General features: G+C 42.1%; 2 protein-coding genes and 1 pseudogene across 7 annotated transcripts in view; all 3 read right to left on the bottom strand.

Moving 5' to 3' along the window:
• Nucleotides 1–378: 378 nt before the first annotated feature.
• PLPP5 (phospholipid phosphatase 5) lies at nucleotides 379–5,832 on the bottom strand. Its single transcript, XM_072635180.1, has 7 exons — nucleotides 5,682–5,832; nucleotides 5,419–5,527; nucleotides 5,191–5,281; nucleotides 4,809–4,872; nucleotides 4,154–4,278; nucleotides 3,477–3,647; nucleotides 379–2,514 (listed from the first exon to the last, which is right to left on the bottom strand). The coding sequence occupies exons 1-7, from the start codon at nucleotides 5,750–5,752 to the stop codon at nucleotides 2,351–2,353; spliced, it is 795 nt and encodes a 264-aa protein (XP_072491281.1). The 5' UTR covers nucleotides 5,753–5,832; the 3' UTR covers nucleotides 379–2,350.
• A 5,813-nt stretch (nucleotides 5,833–11,645) lies between these two features.
• Nucleotides 11,646–19,393, bottom strand: part of NSD3 (nuclear receptor binding SET domain protein 3) — a 131,720-nt gene continuing 123,972 nt past the window's right edge. For all 6 annotated transcript variants that reach the window (XM_072635169.1, XM_072635168.1, XM_072635171.1 and 3 more), the window contains 4 exons: nucleotides 17,841–17,982; nucleotides 13,986–14,092; nucleotides 12,957–13,161; nucleotides 11,646–11,945 (listed from right to left, as the gene is read on the bottom strand). In XM_072635169.1, coding sequence (XP_072491270.1) covers nucleotides 11,704–11,945; nucleotides 12,957–13,161; nucleotides 13,986–14,092; nucleotides 17,841–17,982 — 696 coding nt within the window. In that variant the 3' untranslated portion in view covers nucleotides 11,646–11,703. The remainder of the gene's footprint in view (nucleotides 11,946–12,956; nucleotides 13,162–13,985; nucleotides 14,093–17,840; nucleotides 17,983–19,393) is intronic.
• Nucleotides 15,197–16,532, bottom strand: LOC140529859 (cyclin-dependent kinase 9 pseudogene; annotated as a pseudogene).

Raw genomic sequence — 19,393 nt, 5'->3', positions numbered from 1 at the left:
TGTTTGTTAGAGGTCAAAGAAAAATAAAGGTGCATTTTTCCCCCCTTATCTAAATTCACAGATCCCCTGAAATCTAACCACAGACCTCAACTTAAGAACTCCTGTTCTGCAGCTTAAAGTAGGGCAATTATACTGCCTACATTTCCTAATGTATCTTTTCCCTTTTCCTTCTTCAACCCTTATAATGAATAAAAGAGCTGAAAAAATTCAGCAAAACAACCAACATAGTTAGTTGTGCTCCATACACAGAATTCCCCACTTTTTTAGGTGGTAGGGCAATCTTGAGAACAAAATCAAACATATGAATTACATAAGCAGTTCCCACAGATAACTGCCACCAAACCTATCTCGTCAAACACTGAGGTCCAAGAACAAGAATTTTAGCAAAAATAGCACAAAGGTGATTTATTGACATAAAAATCAGAATTACAAGAGGCACAGATACATTGAAAATGGCACTTTCTGGTAAGAAAATGCACACATACTTAAAAGAAACATGACAAACAGGAAGAAATACATATTTGAGGGTCCCATAAAATTAGTTCAGAAAGAATTACTGACATAGTTCAATTAACTATGTCCTTGATGGGGAAAGGAAAAAGGAAGAAAAGTGCATCTATAAAGTTAACTGGTAACTGATGATGAGCAACTTCTTCCCCTTCAGTGTTAACAAATGTTTTTGTTAAAAAAAAATTCCCTTTGTCCCATGAGCTGGAAGGAACTTTAGAGACCATTTAGTCCAATCCCTTACTTTTACAAATGAGAAACTGAGTCCTATGGAGTACTAAGTGAATTGCCTAAAATAGGTAGAGCTGGTATTTGAACCCAGATCCTCCAACTCCAAATCCACTGCTATTTCTGAGGAATAAATCATTTAAATGGCCAAGCTGATACAAACGTACAGAAGAAAGTATCACTCTTTGGTCCCTTGTGAAAAGAACTCATGGGAAAGGTAACAGGCCAAAGTTGAGGTAGTAACTGTTAAACCTTTATACTTGTATAACAAATGGTGTCTACAGCACTAAAATATCTTCACATGAAAACCAGTAGCTCTGCTGAGGACTTTGATGTAGAACAGTGATCTAAATTATATTTGGACATTTTTTATAGAAGTAGTCAGGTAATAGTGCCAGGAAAAATGGGGAGATGAACTTGGTACTACCCTTTTTGGGGGAATCTAAGCTTTTCTGCTATTCAACTCTAGGTATATGTAACAGACATTTTGTTTTACAGCTTCCAGGATACAGCAGGTACGTAGAACTAGGAAGGCCACAAGAACTATGCCTTTAAATGTTAAAATATTCATTGCTTAGCACAGTGCTTGGCACATAGTAGGTGCTTAATAAGTTTAAATTGATTGACTGATTTTGAAAATATTCCCCCATCTAATCAGGTCTAGTGAACCTAATATAGTCAGGATGCCTAACAGAGTCAGAAGCTGGCTGCCAACCATTTGAGTAATTGGAAGTACATATTTTTTAAAAAAGTTTTGTAATTCAGACTTGCAATAATTCCATGAGGACAACACTCCTTGGTCTAGATTTTTCAGGTTTAATCATACTTTTTATTTGTCTCTTGGGTACCATTTCATAAAACTTTTTTTTTTTTTTGATGAGAGTTAGGAAAATGGCTAGTCTTTTATTGGAGGGAAGAAAACATTACAACATATGTCAGGTAAACCAATCCAGAGGCTCAGTGGCTCAGCTGGTGGGGTACCAGCTGGTAATGGGTTCCACAGTTAGGAAAACGTTTTGCCTCACCTTCATGAAGCCAGAGCCAGATGACTGCACTGCTGTCCTCTTCACAGATACAGCCTATTAATCACTTGTCAGTGATGGAAGGGACTTGGTTGGGCTCCTGTTTAGCCCCTGAAGCTGCCATTGGGACTAGCATGTTGTCTGGGTCCAAATCATTCCTTGCAGTCATCATAATCTCTCCAATCCAGTAACCTGCTCTTCATCAGAAAGGATACCTCCTCCCATTGCCATAGAGTGAGCTGCCGCCCAAATGGAACCATGGACCCTCAAGACCAACTATCATCCTGGTACCCCAAAGTAACCTTGAAGCTATCAAATCTGAGACAACTACGCAAGAATACCTTTATCACAATGAACTTGATTCTTCTATATTTCAAAAGGTCTTCCCCAACAGATTGTCTGCGATACAGTAGTAAAAAAGAATTGTTGTCGATATATCTAGGTAGGAAGACAAGAGTTCAGTCTTGCCTGTGCCTTTATTTGTGGCATTTAAGAGGTAAAAAGAAGGGCCTGAAACCCATGTCTTCTGAGTAGGATAGGTCAAAGACAGGAGGGAATGTTTTTACTGTTCTTTTGTGTGGTAGGTTAAGATTCTAAACATCAAGTCTGTAATGGGGAACGATAAACTTCTGTGTGGTAGGAAGTATTTGTTTGCAGTGGAATGGCTTATGGCATTCAGCATCAGTCAGGGAAGGATAATACTGCCTGTAGCAGAGGTAGGCAAAACTTAGGCCAATCATGGATCCAACCAGCACATCTGAAGAAGGAAAAAAAACACAAAACTTTTGTTTCACCCAAATAAGAGTTGTAGCATGTCAACCGAATGCCCAAATTAAAGAGAACTCTACCATCCTTGCTCCCTTATCTTGTTAGGGCTACTCTGAAATACGTAATGACATTTGGATTTCTCAAGTGTTACTAGTCTTTCAAAAAGCTAAGTCTTCCTACTGGTTGTCATAACTTCAATACCAAATTAGATCTTTAGTGAATACAAAAAACCCCTTAATTTGGAGTCCCCAATTTAATAATTTGTAATTATGCATAGTTGAGTTGATGTTTATCTCTGAATTACATATGGAAAAGATTTAATTATAAAATTGATGGCATAATATAATTTCCCTGATAGTCATATTTAACTATTTTGGAGGAAAAAAAACCTCTGCAAACATGGGTTTTTTGGCCTCGTAGCAACAACCACTGTTAACCAAGTCTAAACTACTTGTTTTTCTTCTGTGATCCTGAGTTCTAACAACAAAGTTTTTTCTTTCAATTAGTTTAAATTCTTGAAGTTTATAACTATTACTAAAATTTCTACACCTTAGTTTTCAAAGTCATCTTGATAATCTAAACAGTGGAAGTATTTATTGGCATTTCATAGACGATACAAACAGGCAGGCTCTGAGGTGAAGTACCTTGCCCATGAGGCTTCTACCTCCACTTTACAGTCCAGGGGCCCTTTCTGCTGAACAAGTTACCACTTAGAGATCAGCTGCCTCTTGGAGGCCATTTCCTTTTCTGTACAAAAATCTCCATTAATGATCTTGAACCATGCCTGCTTTAAAATCTGTGCAAAGTTAACTAGTGGGATCATTTTAGTTTTGGCAACTTTTATTCCTCCATATACATAAGAAGTTGTAAGGAGTAAACTGTAAAGTGCTTCAACAAGTCCCTCTCTTTTTCCCTCTTAGAGATGGATACATCTTACCCCCAATACCTTACCTTGCCAGTGGTGTTTATAATCACAGGTTCGGGAAAGAGCAATGACAGCTGCAAAAAGGAGAGGTAATAGGAAGGCACAGAGCCGCCAGGATTTTCCACGGCCTTGTGCAGTGAAGCAGTGTAACTTCCCTGCTAGGTAGAAGGAGGTGAAGGCCAGTCCAGCAAATGCAACTGCAACAGAGAAAGCCAATACATGAGTGCTTGTGTAGGAAGCTAATTCATTACTCTTTAGACTGTAGCCCAGGAATTATTTTGCAAACCCAAAAACGGCTGTTGGCCTTCACTGTCAATCTCAAGTCTATATAGATGCCTGCCTCTTTCATTACAAGCGTAATATAAAATAGAGGAAGCAAGAAAGAACAGATGATCTCAAAGGCAACAATAACACTAACTTGATGACTGCCTAAGAGATGTACGGGCAATCCCGTGATGATTCTACTACTGCATGTAGACAACCTCAAAAATACCTTGGTAGGAACGGGTGAGCTAACTCGTTACTGATCAACACCCTCAAGTTGGAGGGGGACTCAAAGGTGAAAAGGTAAGGTGTGCAGAATTCAAGTACAAGTCTTTGTTTTTTTTTAAAAAAAACTACTAGGCACTCTCCATTAATGCCAATTTCTTAGCCTTTCAATTACAAACACAAAATAAGAAAAAAATTCCCTTGCCGGTCTTACAAGAGGAGTGCCCGCTGGGGAAGCTCTTCCGGCCCTCGGCAACCACCGCCTCGTCCCCTGTGCAGACCAGCTCAGAGTTGGCTTGCCCATCCGGGAAGCAACGATAGAAGAAATCAGGGCGAGGCCTAGAAAGGAAGAGAAAATCTGGAGGCTGCTCGGGACTGGGGGTGAATTAGGTAACTGGTTTGAACGTTGTCCTGAGGCCAGAGGCACCGACTCAAGTGTAGTCCTGTGCAGACCAACCGTGTTCAGCATAACTACACCAAGACCCAGGTCAGCCTGTCACCTCTAAGGAGACAAGGGAGTTTAGAGGGATCAAGGCCAGCATCACCATTCCTGAAAAAGCAAAGTCTTACTGATGAAGTCATCCTTATATCGATCCCAAACAGACGACATTCCTTGATGTCAGCAGACTGGCACCAAGGCAGTAGCTTCAGCCATCCCCAGAGGAAGAAAAGGAAACCCGTCTGCAGGGCTAAGTAGTGCCCACAGGTACAAGGTGGAAAGAAAGGGAAAAGATGGGGAAAAAACAAAGGAGAGAAAATGCGGACAGACTGAAGAAAGGCACCCAGATTCCTAGCTTAGCAGCCAGGAGAAGTGGCCGGATGCCACCAGCAGTTGTCCCGAAAAAGGCCCGGGGAGTCAGACCCCTTACCTTCCCACGATCAGCTTTACTGTGTTGGTGAAGACTCCGTTTAAAGCGAGGGCCAGGCTGGCAGCTGCGAAGGGAAAGGATCCCCGCTGTGACGCCTGCCCTCGGGGAGAGGGGCGACGGACAACCCCTTCCTTCTAGGGGTGGGGGCTCAGGAGACCTGCACCAGCCACCTCGGGGGGAGCCTTCTACCTGCGGCATGGCACAAGACGGGAGGCGGCGGAAACGCGGGCTTTCGGTCCAAGTCTCGGCTCTACCATGGGTTAGTTCTGCCATTCCCAAGGACCACGGAAACGCTGGAGGCTTACGGGCTGGGTCGGAGGCTTACCACCGACGGGGCCAGGGGCAGGGGAGCGGGGCAGGGGAGCGGGCCCCGGGCCCTTACCCAGGCACGCCTGCTTGGTGTCGGCTCCGTCCGCTTTCTTAAGACACTTCGCCAGGAGGATCAGGGAGAGGGGACACAGAAGCACAATCAGCTGGAAGGGAACACAGCGAGCTAAGGCCGCCGGTGGGCCCCGGGCCGCAGCCGCCCTCCCTGCTCCCCCCAGCGTCCCCGGGGAGGCCGGACCCCCGCCGAGCGGCAGCCCCCCGCCCCCCCCGGGGCCGGACCCACAAACAGAGGCTTGGTGGGGAAGCGGTCCTTCTCCACGTAGGGGTTGCGGTACAGCCACATCTCTTCGGGCTGGATGAGCCTCTGGAAGGGCGGGAGAAGCTCCATCACCCTGGAGGAAACGAGGGAGGAGGGACACAAAGCGGCCGGTGAGGCGGCCTGAGGAGGAAGCCCCCTCCCTGGCCCCGCCCCGCTGGGCGGCAGCGGGAGGGACAGGGGCTCTGGGGCCAGGCCGCCCTCTGCCCCTGCCCCGTACCACGGCTTACACAAAGGCGGCGAAGAGCGCCATTCTCACGCCGACCTCGGCCCCCAGGGCCGCCGCCGCCGCCGCCGTCATCACTTTCCGCACGGGACCGAGCCGCGCGCCGCCGCCGCTGCTGACGTGGCGGGCGCGGGCCCCGCCCCGCCGGGAGCGGAGAGGGCGGCGCGCGAACGCCCCCTGGCGGCTCCTTCGGGAGCGGCAGGCAGGGCCGACGGCGTCGCTCCTCCCAGGCCTTCCCCGCCCATCCACCGCCCCGTGGGCGGCTGCAGGAGCGAGGACCCGAGGGCTGGGGGCGGGGCCCCGTTAGTCGTCGCTCCAGCCAGCCCCACCCCAGCCACGTGCGTGGGCGGGTGACGTCACACGGAGGCCCTCCCAGACCGGCCCGGCTCAGGCCAGGCCGCCCCACCTGCCTTCTTTCCCAAGGCCCTCCGAACCCCGCGCTGGCTCCCTCTGCCCCGTGAAGCTCTAACCCGGAGTTCGCAGTAAAGACAAAGCCCGGTTTTTAACTTGGAACATCCAGAACGGTTTATTGAAGTCAATCTCAAGCCAAATCGGCATCAGCGGAATGTCACTTACAAACCTCCCAAATTAATCCTCACAGAAGCGGGAAAGCGCCGGAACCCCGAAGTATGGGTAAACTAGAAAAGGCGACGTCTCAGTCAACACAGCGTACAAAGTCTACGTTCCTACCACCACGCACGGTCAGTCCAGTAAGAAGGTGAAACGCTACAGGCAATCCTAATAGGGAGGCTACGGCGAGCTATCTATGTACACGGGATCCGCGCTGGACGTTTTCACGCCGGGCGACCGCACAGGCCACGCCCCGACACCCCCCAGAGCCGACGAGGCAGCACCGGGTCACACGGAGTACGGGAACGCCCGGCGGGACCCCCCGGGGGGCAGCGCTCAGCGCTCAGCGCGCACTGGTAGTGTCGAAAGCTTCCATCCGGGTCACGGAAACTCATCAGAGATTGACTTCGGCGAGATTGATGGTTTCCTATTAAAGACTCAAGTGATTTCATCAGAAGAACATTTCACAGAATCTACACAGTCTGTCACAGATCAAGTCTACAGAAAACAAGTCTACGAAGATCATTGTTACAGAGAGAGATCACATGGAAATGAGCAGTCCTTCAGGTATCTGTTTTTATTGTGCAACATCGTTCAAAATGGGTACAAAAGGGCTTCAGTTCTGCCAACGATCCCAAATACACATATGCCCTTACGCAAGTAATCATTATCATCTTGGTTATCAGTGGCAATAGAATTTTTATAGGAATACAACAATACAAATGAGATATACCGATCAAGATCAATGATGAGTTACAGTAAATATCATCCAAGTCCATTTCTAAACTCTTCAGAATTCCTTATAAAGACAGTGCTAGGCCACCTGAGTCATGCTCGAAAATGACCCTAAATACAGTCTTTCTTTCCAGGCAGAGGCTTTAGAAATGGTGGGCACTCCATTCTGATGAACAGATTTATTCAATAAAAACCACATGAAAAAAATGAAAGATTGAGTGAATGGCTTTGGCAATTAAGACATTATTCTACCTTACTTTTGTTTACATGGGAATGATTCTAAGGATCTCCATTATAGAGGCCACTGTAGTTCATCATAATTCTTTCTCCCTTCCCTTTAAGCACGAACATATCACAAGCACCCAAGTCTGTCACTCTGTAATGGACTAGGATAGAAAACGGAAATAAGTTTCTGAAACACAACAAATTACATCCAACATTTTAGGAGTGTAATGTAAGTGCAAAATTTTTGTTACACAGACACATTAAAGGGGAAGGGGAGAGGGGCAGAACAGGATTAATACAATGATGGAAATAAAGAACAGACATAGGAAACAGTCATAAAATGTTGCTGGTGTCTTATGTGGTAGTCTCTTCCTAAGTGCATACATAAAACAGAGACATCTGCTCTGAAAATCCCATTTGCACTACCCATAAGTTCACCCAAATTAAGGAGGATAAGAGACGTGGCTACTAATTCTCAATGCAATATACAAAACAATGCTTTCTACTTTATAAATAAAGCTATATAAAAAAAAGCATCTAATGAGTTTCAAGTACACACATTAAAAAACCTGAATTCAATGAGGCAGAGGTCTCAAGGTTAAAGTGACTACTTCGTACCTGTGGTAAACATCATCCCCACTGTCTTGTTTCACCTCCCACCCCCATACCTTCCCAGATAAAAGTTTGCTTGCAAAGTTCCAGTACATACAAATTTTGAATCTTTTCAGTATCTCTTTAAAAAAGACCAATGACTTTTTTTTTTTTTTTGGTGTGATAAGGACAAAGGGCAACATCTCACCTTATCTCTTCATGTGCCCAGCTCTTATGTATCTGGGGTATACTTAGACCTACCAACAGAATGAGAAATAACTTAACTGGACCAGATGCTACTTTGGAGGGAAATCTGTTCATACTATTCATCTGACAAAACCCCTAAGGAAAATGTGTAAGTGCTAAGCACTTCTCAGGTGGTAAGAATTAACTCCATTTGAATTCTTTTGTTCTTGTACCACATTAGAACATGACAGATGGCAGCAACACTTTAGTTTTAAAAGTGCAAAGAAAGGGCTTTATTTTTTAATGATAACTGACCTCTGCTGGGCAGCATGGAGATTATATTACTTTGTAGACAGCAATTTCTATTATACAAACTATAGACCAAGGTATTTTCAAGCTCTCCACTACTCTGCTTGTCACAGTATTCTGGGTGATTAGAATGCTTGAAGCTCCAATTCCTGAGTAGCTTTAGCTGTGGTCAGTATTTATGGGCACACTGAGATGATTTTCTTCTGTGAAAATGAGAGTGAAGAGATTGGGGGAAGAAGTTAATTTTTTTGGTGTGGTTTGAATATTGTATCCTTTTGGAGGTGGTCTGACACCAATCCTCATAATGATCTTGGAATTCAGCTTTAAAACTCAAACCAGATCATTTCCCTAAAAACTCAGATGCACATTCAAGATAAACTGACAATATGCTTAAAAAACCCAGAACACCTCCCCCCTTCCTGTAACTCCATTCTTATCAGTTTAAAGAGCCATAAAGTTCCCTTCTCTGCTTTGCACAGCTGCACAGGCATCAGTGCCAAGAATGAATATTTATCCTCATATTAACCAACTCTTACTATAGAAGTAAATCTTAACAAACAGCTCTTCTGTTCCCTGAAACTGGTCCAAATCTATTCCATTCCATCCCACTTCACACTGTCCTGGAGGAAGTCCTCAGTATTTCACCTTCAACCACAACTGATTCAGATATATGTAAGTTTCATTCCAACAACCACAAATTGTAAACTCCTTCAAAATAATTAGCACGAGGTAAAGCGGAAAATAATAGAGGAAATGCTGGAACCTAGCAGTTTTGCCTCATTCAACAACAAAATTTATGCCACTGACTTCAAATTTGAAAGTGATCCTCAACTCACTCAAAACATTTCAGTGAATAGTCTGGGTGCAAGTGTACACTTACACACTCTCGCCTTGCCCACAAGCTCACATTCTAAAGCTGCGTTAACAAAGGTATGATCAGGAAAAAAGGAGACATCCTCTTGGCACTGGCAGTACTAAATCAAAACCATTTTTTTAAACCCCTTAAAACATTCAGGTGCTCAATGGAAAAAGATGTTATTTATGGTCTAACTCTTCTGTTGTGCTAAGCTATCTGAAGTAACAGCCTATGCTTTTCCATTAATTATGCCAACAAAGAAATCTTGGTGCAGCACTGCTACTCAAAGAGAGAAACAAGCCAACAATGGGATGCTATCAAAGAAACCATATACAAATACTTTCAACATAAGGTCTTTACAGTGTTTAGCACACCCTGTCTTACCATGTAAAATTCAACAGAACATTACTAAGTAGTACTAAAGCACTATTATACAAAACAAACCTTAGATTTCCTGTTGGATGCTGTTGCAAGAGAAGAGTTGTTTGGAATACTAAATTAAATCTTCCATATTTATAACTTTTTTTTTTAAAAAAGCAAATACATCATTCATATAAAAAATTAAAAGTATGACAAAGCCTAAATATTATTAAATAATGTTAAAAGGATATCAAAATACATAAATGCTAAGGAAGCAAAATTTAGTGTGTTTTGGTAAGTTGTAATTTATGTTAGTAGTGACCAAACCAGTGACACAGATAGCATTTTCCATTTAGCTCTTGCCACTGTGGCACCACCCAGGGAACTGGGTTTTATTGGAGTAATTAATTCCCTTAAAAAAGAGAAAAACCAATTATAGGAGGCCCAGTAAATCCTTTCAGGAGTTGGTAGTTCAAGTGCTTAAGGTAATCATAGTGTTCTGTTTTTTAAAGATAAAATATAGTACACATGCACGTGTCCATGCACCTGTATATGCACACAGAGGCACAAAACTGCATTTTCCTTCTTATTTTCCATTTTGTTTCAGTTAGGAGTGCTCTAAACTGATGTAGAAAAGGGAATATGTACAATAGTACAATTGCTCCAAGGATGGAAGGGATGAGATGGATGAAATTTCTTTTCTGGATTCCTTATTGGGTCCTTGTAAGGAAGGACATGTATCTGCAGTTCTTGCTATTCAGTCAAAACTCACAAAGAAGCAATGAACACAAGACACTCAACACAATGATATTACCCCATCTTGTGTTAGTTTTTCTTTTTCATGGAGAATACTGGGATACATATTCCTAGAGAACTAAAATAAATTGCATTGAGTAAGAGAGATGTCTTGGTGTACTAGCAAATTATAAGTCACAGCCAGCACCTTTTGTTAACACTGACTTCCCTGGGGACTTTTCCCAGATGACTGGTAAAGAACAACTGTTTCATACCCTGTGAATTCAGAAGAGCTACTAGTTTCCTAACAGTGGGGCAATGTTAAGTGCTAAGATAACAATCAATGAAAACTGTTTAAACATCATCCATCACAACTAAGAAGAGCTACTTAAATGCAATTCAAAGTACATCTGTGTATTTTCCACCAAGAAAAAAGACTGGACTAGTCAGTTAACAAAAGCAATGTTTAGTTAAAATAAGGAAGGGGCTAAAAGGAAAAGGAAAAAGCTCATGATTCCTTTCCAGCTGAGCTTAACATGTGCATACAAAGGAGATGAAGGCTTGGACTGACAGTGTCTCATCTCCCTGTAAAGACCTGCATCAGGGTGGCAGTACGGTTAAGGATAGCTGTACTTCCTGCCTCTTCAGACCATACAGACATATCATTTGTAAAAAATTAGCATCAACAAAAAAGCATTTAAAAACCAGTGAGTAGTCATCCTGTAATTTTTTAAAAATAAAATATACCCATGTTAATAACAAATAGTGCTATCATGGAGCCCACCTTGTCCAGGAGCCCAGAGAGGTGCACCCAATAGAAAGAGGCATTTTGTTTACAGCCAGAGTGACCACTCCCACCCCAACTTCCAAGACTACCAGAGAATTCTGAAGGGCCACAAGGAGTTAGTCTAAATTAATGTTTCATAAAAATGTATGGAAAGACTATCATACCCTTTTCTGGAGTATTTCAGAAAAGGAGTAGAGTTCCCATTTTCCCTACCCCTCCCTTTTTCTTTAAACACACTGATTAAACTACCTAAGTCATATTTCTCAAGATTCCTTAAAAGTAAAATAGTGACTACTTTTACCTTTTACTCTCAGAAACATATTTTAAACTTGAAATTCCTGTTTACTGACATAAACATATTTTCCCATTTTTCTTTTTTAAAGGCCAAGGTAGATCTGTTTTCCAGCTGCAGAAGCACATTTAAGGGCAAGGAAAACATACAAAGAATCTAATCACACCCCCACCCCCACTCTGTCATAAACCAATCAAAATCCAGGCACCACTGTCTAGCTCTGGCTGCCTGGATCACATAATTCTTCCATTTCAATTACAAAGCCAGCTCAGATGATAAACAAAGTACAGTATGACAGTTTCTTCTTTATCCATCTCATTACCTTTTCTTTCTTAAAAAAAAAAATAAAGACTTAAAATAAAAAATAAAACACTATAAATTTATTCCTTCACGTCATCTCCAGGATCTTGTGATTCCAATTTGCATCTTATCTTGTTCCAGTACTCTGGTGCCACAGGAGATTTGGGGTTATGTTTAGAGCAGCACAGACGGCCTTCCAGTGCAGAGGGCACCAAAGCCCCTTTCTCATGATCTTTACAAAATGAACGTGGACAGAACTCACAGAAAGAAACTGCAGAGTGGCTGCACGTGTCACACTGATGCCAGGGACATTCCCACTTTCCTAAAGTGAGGAGGAAGAAGAAAATTCAGTTTCATACTTGTGTTGATTATGCATGTTAAACTCACTTAAAACGTTACCAACCCTTCACCTTTCTTCTCACTGGAGGTCAGGTGGGGTACAATGGAGCAACAGTACAGAGCTTAAGCCAATAAAGAGAATCATGGAGAAACATTTAAATATTGGCATGCCTTATTGTTCCTCAAAGAGGTTAGTCCTATGGTGTGATCAAATAAATAACTAGGTATGGCTGTCCATAGAGCACCCAAAGCCCAGGCAGAGAATAATTTCATTTATAACCATCAACAGTTTTGTTTGATTTTCACTCCCATCCAGCAGCTCAGCCCTCTTGTGACCCTCTCCTTGGTTCCCCTAACCTCCCTGCCAGATTACTTCTGTCTTGGGATTCACACTTCCACAGTACTCTCTGTTCCTAGGACTCCTCTGAATGAACAGGGAAATACTTCTCGAAACCTTCACTTTGGAGGATGCCTGGGTCAGCAATCTTTCCATTTCCTACCTTTTCACTTTCCTTTCCTACCAGGTTGTACTCCTTTGGACTTCATCATGCCCCTGAAGCAGCTACTTTCCCTCCCTACTCCTTTTCAGCTTTCTTTTTGTGTGTTGTCTTTCTTTATTAAGCTGTAAGCTTCCTGAGCAGACTTTCATTTTTATCTCTGTATCCACAATAATTAGCACTTAATAAATGTCTACTGACTGATTCACTGACTCCACTACAGTCACAGTTATAGATTTAGAGTGGGAAGATACCTCAGAGATCATCTACTTCAATTCCTTCATTTTCCAGAAGAGTAACCTTTGTGAGCCTACATAATATGCCCAAGGTCATATGGGCAGCAAGAAGCAGAACAGAGACCTGAACCCAGGTGTTCTGACCCCCCATTTAGCCCATTCTCTACTTACCTAAGGCTTGGCTAGCCTCAGGAAAGGTGAACATATCCTACACTCAAATGTAACACACCTAACAGCAAACAAGCCAATGCCACGTCTCACCATATGGTGGCTGTGTCAGGTTAAGGCATAGGAGGTGGTACGCTTTTGGACAGTCCTTTTTGTCACACATGACCAGCTCTCCTCCATCTCCACACTGAAAGCAATAATCCTCATGCATCTGCTTCTGTTCTGTTTTGATTTTCCGTTTCTTCTGCTTCAGCTTAGCATTTTTTGCTTTTTCTTCATTTGCTGATGCAAATGCCGTCTGGCAAGAAAAAAAAATCATACTATAATGACCAGACAGTTAAGGAAGCTTCAGATGGAAAGTAAAAAGAAAACAAACAAAACCTCACTGCAGTCCCACATTTCTTTAAATTAATAAGGCATTTGATTATCTAGAGAAATTCATGATTTTGCTTATTGTTCTAAGAAAATGAAACAGTCTTATTTTTATTGGCTTTTGTGTGCTTTACTTTTTTGGTGTTTTTTAATTTGGTGTTCCTTCTTTTATTAGTCTGGCTCACTTTTTCATGGGTAACATAATTTCCTACTCAGTTTGGTAAAATAAGAATACCTCCTTCCAAAGAATTAAAGTGGATAATTTTGCAATAAAGTAATTTTTAAAGAAAGTACTTTGGAACAGCAAGTACATGACACAAATGAGGAGCATGAGGCTCAGGGAAGAAGCCATCTGTCCATAGCGACACTAGGATGTTGCCAGAGGTAGAATTTGAACTGAGGAATCCCTATCCTCCATGCAACACTGACTCACCAATGGGGAATACTTCCAACAATTCTGAAGTAAAAAGTGGGAAATTTTTCATGAATTTGCAAACTCAGCTAAGCTACTCAAAGAAATACCATAGAAATACAATTCCAACCCTTAATTCAAAGAACTTTACGGAAAGGTCATCAGTGAACAATGAGAGCTTTTACCAATGTAGTCAACTCTCTAAAAACAAACCAGGTATCCCCAAATTAGGGCTTCCTGGAATGGCCAAAAGCAGCCTCCTCTCATCAGCCCCTTTTCTGTCTATCAGGACTGGGACCATTATCTTCCAGGCAACCTTCCTGCCCTGCACAACTGACCTTTGGTCGAACACCTAGAAAGCCGCTGCAGTTGTCTGCTCCACAGTGACACTCCGTCCTGCCATTGCCCAGGCAATCCAGGTTATAATTGAATGTTAGCTCTACCCCTGAAACATAAAGAGAACAATCATCCACATGCAAGACATTCTTGAGAGAAGAAATGTTATCAGACACCCATTCATAAAGAAGAAAGAGCCGTCATTTGGATTTACAGACTATTCTTCCTTTTTCAAGTCTCACCACATTAAATACACCAGTGGAAAAAGAAAACAGGGAAAACATCCATCCCTACACATAGCTGCAGAAAATATAAATGCTGTAAAAAGAAGTGACATCCTCTACTCAAAAACAGCTGGAAACAACACAGCCCAGACAAAGAAATCGAAAATCCAAGCTCCAGAAAAAATGAATTTAGTTTATTTTCTTTTTTTTTCTTTATAAGAAAAGTCAACTTTTAATTATAACCAGTGTTGCCAAGCAAAAATCAAATGGAGGTTAACATGATACAATTTTTCTAAAAAGAAAACCGAAATTGCTCTTCTGCCCTCCAAACTACAGTGGGATCAAGGACGGACCAGACCCAACTGATCCCTTTGGATTCCCAGGGGTTCACTCCATGGAGTATCTTCCAGAATACACAATGGGGGGGGGGGGGGGGTGTCAGGAGGACTAAGGGATTCAAAATGGGCTGGTGTTCTGATTTTCCCATCAATCAACAGGAACACTCTCCTCCATAGGCAAGACTCAGAAAAACTGTCAGGGATTTTTCTAATACCAGAGGCTCGAAGGTTACCCAAAATAATCTAACCCTCTGGCCAATAAGAGGACAGAAGAGAAGCCTATAGGATTTCTAGAATAACGTTGAAATAGGACTGCCTGGGGATACTCTGTATCTGCTCCCCTCAAAAGGATAGTTCTTTAGAGAGGAAGACAGTGCCAAATGTCATCCAGAAATGTGGGTCCTGGGGATGGAGTAGACAGATGTTGCAATGTCTTTCCATCAGTCTAGCTCCCATCCCTGCTAGCTAGTTTGCCATTCTAGTCCTGGCTAAATGCTAGCTGGAATCCCTGATACCAAGAGCAAAAGTTTAAAAAAAATATATATGTGCAATGGGAAACAATAAAAATGCCCCATAATCTCAGCAACATAATAGTCACATATATATGTATATATATATATATATATATATATATATATATATATATATATATATACACATATGTATAAAAAAATTAAAAAAAAACAAACCAAAAAAGGCCCAATCTTATGTGTGACCTGAGAGTACTCAGTCAAACTCTGTCTGATTAGTGGCTGCTGGATTTCAGCTCTGATTGGCTGGCTGTTGGGGCATGTGCCCACCACCTCTCCGTTGGGGTGGAGCCAGGTACTCAAACATAGAAGTGCTGTGAGTGGAGAGCATATTCTTGAGGTCCGAGGGCATGGAGTCTGACCAGAAGAAGTCATGGTTGAGAGCATCATCACTGTCAACACACTGGGTGGGGTCCAGCACCAGCAGTTTGTCAATCAGGTCCAGTGCGTAAGGGTCCTTGATGTAGGCTTTGAGCCGCTCTTTTACCTTCCGTTTCTGTCCTTTAGGCAGGTCCAGTTTCTCATACAGTTCATATTTATCCACATTGGGCCACACCTCTGGGGTAATGGAGCCACAGAGCTGACTGATAAGGGTCAACTGGTGCTGCTCTGCGTTACCCTGCATAATAGGGCTACGAGTCCACATCTCTGCCATGATGCAGCCTCCACCCCAAAGGTCTACCGGGGGGCCATAGTCACACTCCCCAAGCAGCAACTCTGGGGGCCGGTACCAGAGGGTCACCACTCTGTTAGTGTAGCGGTTTGGCTGGCTGTTCTTGGCCAGACTGAAAGCCTGGGCCAAACCAAAGTCAGCCAACTTCAGGACACCATCCCAAGTGATGAGCACATTAGCAGCTTTCATGTCTCGATGCAAAATCTTGTTCCGATGAATGTAGTAGAGACCATTGAGCAGCATTTGCATCACTTTCTTGACCTCCGACAGAGTGAACTTGACATGGGCATTGCTCAGCAGCCCAGCAAGGTCGTGTTCGCAGAAATCAAACACCAGGTAGATGCTGCCTTTGCAGTGGTTGTAGGGAGAGGCTTTGCCTACAAATCTCAATTAGGTTAATCACATTTTCGTGTTTGAGAAGCTGGAGAATCTTGATTTCCCTTAAGGCAGTGATGGGAAACCCTTTCTTTTCATTTTCCATCAGCACTTTCTTCAGGGCCACCTTCTTGCCAGTTTGTTGGTGTTTGGCCTTGAAGACTTCACCAAAGGTGCCCTGGCCGATCTTGGCCAGCTTCTCGTACTTGGACACTTCGTCGCAGAAGGGGCATTCCACCGTGTCGTACTGCTTGGCCACGGTGGCCTTGCCGGTACCTCCCGCCGCCCCACTGGCGGCCCCCACCGCTCCCGGCCCGGGTCCCGCTGTAGCTGCCGCCGCCGCCACCACTGCCGCACCCCCCACGCTCCAGCCCCCTCCTTGGCCCCGCCACTTCCGCCTCCCGGGTAGAATTTAGTTTATTTTCTGTTTCAATGCTGTCTCCCTATTCAGTAAAGCAATCCTATGTCCATGACACTACATAGCACTAAATCACTGAAGGTTATTTTGGATTAATTGGTCCAAGTTATAGCCACATAGTCTCATAGTCAGAATAGGAGTTGAGTAGGTATGGCTGTCACATACTTTTATCAAGCAGGAATTTAAACTAGGGTCTCCCTAACTTTCATTAGCCAGAATTTAGGTAATTCTTAATGTTATGAATATGCTTTTTTAATATCTCACATCTTGGGCCAATGAGTATGTCTTGCTCACTTCCACAAATTTTAGAAACTGAAAACTAAGTTTCATCATTACGATGCTCAAAGGAACGGTTCTGTATAAAGATGCTTTTATACATATCATTTGGAAGAGATCAGTCTGTTAAGGAAACAAATTCAGTTCAAGTTAACACGGGCTAATTGCCTTTAGGGCTTCAAAAAGAGCAGTAATTAACATCTTATGTAAACGGCTACAGACATAGGCCGTAATCACTCAAACAGTCCCACTTGGGCGCTGCATCTCAAAGCCTGTCGCTGGTCCCAAGACCCAATGTGTTGTCTTTTTTATTTATTTAGCATTTAACTTTCCTCCAGTTAAATGTAAAAGCAATTTTTAAACATCTGTTTTTAAAACTTTTGAGTTCCAAATTCTTCCTTCCTTCCTCCCTCCCTAACTCCCCCCTGCCCACCATTGAGAAGGCAAGCAATTTCACCTAGGTTATGTATATGTAGTCATGCAAAACACACCCATAATAGTTATGTTGTGAAAGGAAACATATACCACAAAAACCTCAAGAAAAATAGAGAAAGTGAAAAAAAAGTTCCTTTAATCTGCATTCAGCCACCATCAGTTCTTTCTCTGGGGATGGACAGCACCTCAGAGTTGTCATGGATCGTTGTATTACTGAGAATAGCTAAGCCATTCACAACTGATCATCCTACAATACTGCTGTTACTTTTTACCCTGTATATTTCATTTTACCCTGTACATTTTGCATCAACTCGTGTAAGTCTTTCTAGGTATTTTTGAGAGCATCCTGCTCATTATTTCTTATATTTACTGTGTTGTCTTATTCAGTACATGAATGTTTGAATTTTTTACGATAAATGCAACTTTGAAAGAATGCTCAATTCAGAATAAGGGATACTTCACAGATGCTTGGGGAGTTTCCAAGCTGAAAAATAAAATTTTTATGGCTTTCCCCCTCTAAAATGAAGACCAAATTATAATGAAAGAGAAGGAAGGAAAAAAGAAAGAAAAAGAGAAGCGCTGCTTTACCTGCAGGAATATCACAAAGAGCAAAAAGTCCAACACGAACATCCCCATTCACTGTCCACTTCTGAGTTTCACAGTTTGGATTGCAACTGTGGTTCATAAAGCGAGAATAATTCCCTTTTGGGCCAGCATCGATAATACGGTCCTTTAACAAAAAACAAATTATCTTGAGATCACTGTGGTCTGCTTTTAGAAGCACCAAACATAGTAAGAGGTTCTTTTGTAGCAGACACTTCCCCACTTATCTGCTCTGCGGTCTCCACTAACACTTCAGATTTAAGCAATCTAAAAGGGCAATACATATCCCCACTGGAAAGTAACTTTAGCCTACTGTCCTTAAGACAAATGTAATTGTGAAACAGTGATAGTTCAGCTTAGTTTTTGGTTTCTTTTTCTTTTTCTTTTTTAAAGCCTAGCCTTTAGAAAAGCAAATATACTTATAATATTAAAAGATGTTTTGGAAATTCAGTTGGACCAAGAACAGGATATGAGGACCTCCTTTAACTAGAGAATAATCTACAGCAACATTTTCAATAGGATTTGCTACTGAGAACTCAGAATCTGGAAACCTTGAGTAGGAAAAAGAGTAGGAGCTTAAGAAAATGGTCAGATGACAATTTATGGTGGTATCTGGAAAATTAAAGTCTCAAAAATAATCAGTGAGAACTTTCTTTGCAGGTATTTTTGAACTGAAGTTGGGAAGGGTTTATGTGTGAAGAAGGCTTTATGTATCAGAGACTGTTCCAAGCACATATTACTTACTGCCTTGTAGCAGAGTTAAAGCATAGTGACAGGGCAAAGCTGAGAGACAAAGTCTACAGGGAGGGTAATACTGCTCAGTCTATACTTACACTGATGATATGAACATCCTGGATTTGTAAAGTGTACAATTTGGATAATGTCTTTGGAGGGCTTCTAAAAATCAGAGTTTCAAAGTGACATCACCTGGCAAAAACTGATTTATATTTGAGATTCTCTATTACTTAAAAGTATAACTATCACAAGAGTTCTTTTAAAATTATTTTTAAAAATACTTTCTAGGTTTTCAAACAGGGATTTCTTCACTCTTATAGGCTGGGTTCTAGTGTCTGCTTCTGCCACTGATTTTTAGCATTAACTCAGACATATCACTTAACCCTGTCATATCTCATCTTGTAAAAGGAAGACATCTAAGTCAGATTGTGTTTGGACATAATAAATGTGAAATACTTTTTAGAAGGTTAAAGTATTACATAAAAGAAAGGCATCATTATTCCTTCTCAGAGTTTTATTTTATTTTACTAGAACGTATCATTATTACTCCATTGCTCCTTTAATTAAATGAAAAACTACACATTATACTTTAGGACGTTGTCTTTCTTAAAAATTAAACTTTAACAGCTGCTGAAAATATTCAAGATCTCAAAAATAAATCTACTGAACCCTTGCTTAATATATATGTATGTATGTGTGTAGACACACACATACATATATATATGTATGTGTATACACATACACACACACACACATAAATAAAAGGCACAAAATTATAGTATGTAGCATTCTGGCCCTATTTC

Source organism: Notamacropus eugenii, chromosome 1, assembly GCF_028372415.1.
Source record: "Notamacropus eugenii isolate mMacEug1 chromosome 1, mMacEug1.pri_v2, whole genome shotgun sequence".
Lineage (NCBI taxonomy): Eukaryota > Metazoa > Chordata > Mammalia > Diprotodontia > Macropodidae > Notamacropus > Notamacropus eugenii.
The sequence above is the reverse complement of the archived record's forward strand: the minus strand, read 5'-3'. Positions and strand labels throughout refer to the sequence as shown.

Excerpts from the sequence above, each read along its gene's own strand:
- PLPP5 (XM_072635180.1), bottom strand. The coding sequence starts at position 5,752 with ATGACGGCGGCGGCGGCGGCGGCCCTGGGGGCCGAGGTCGGCGTGAGA. Across the intron at positions 4,279-4,808 it reads GTAAAGCTGATCGTGGGAAG|GCCTCGCCCTGATTTCTTCT; the intron begins GTAAGGGGTCTG and ends CTTCCTTTCTAG. Across the intron at positions 2,515-3,476 it reads TTATAAACACCACTGGCAAG|ATGTGCTGGTTGGATCCATG; the intron begins GTAAGGTATTGG and ends TTCCTTCTTCAG.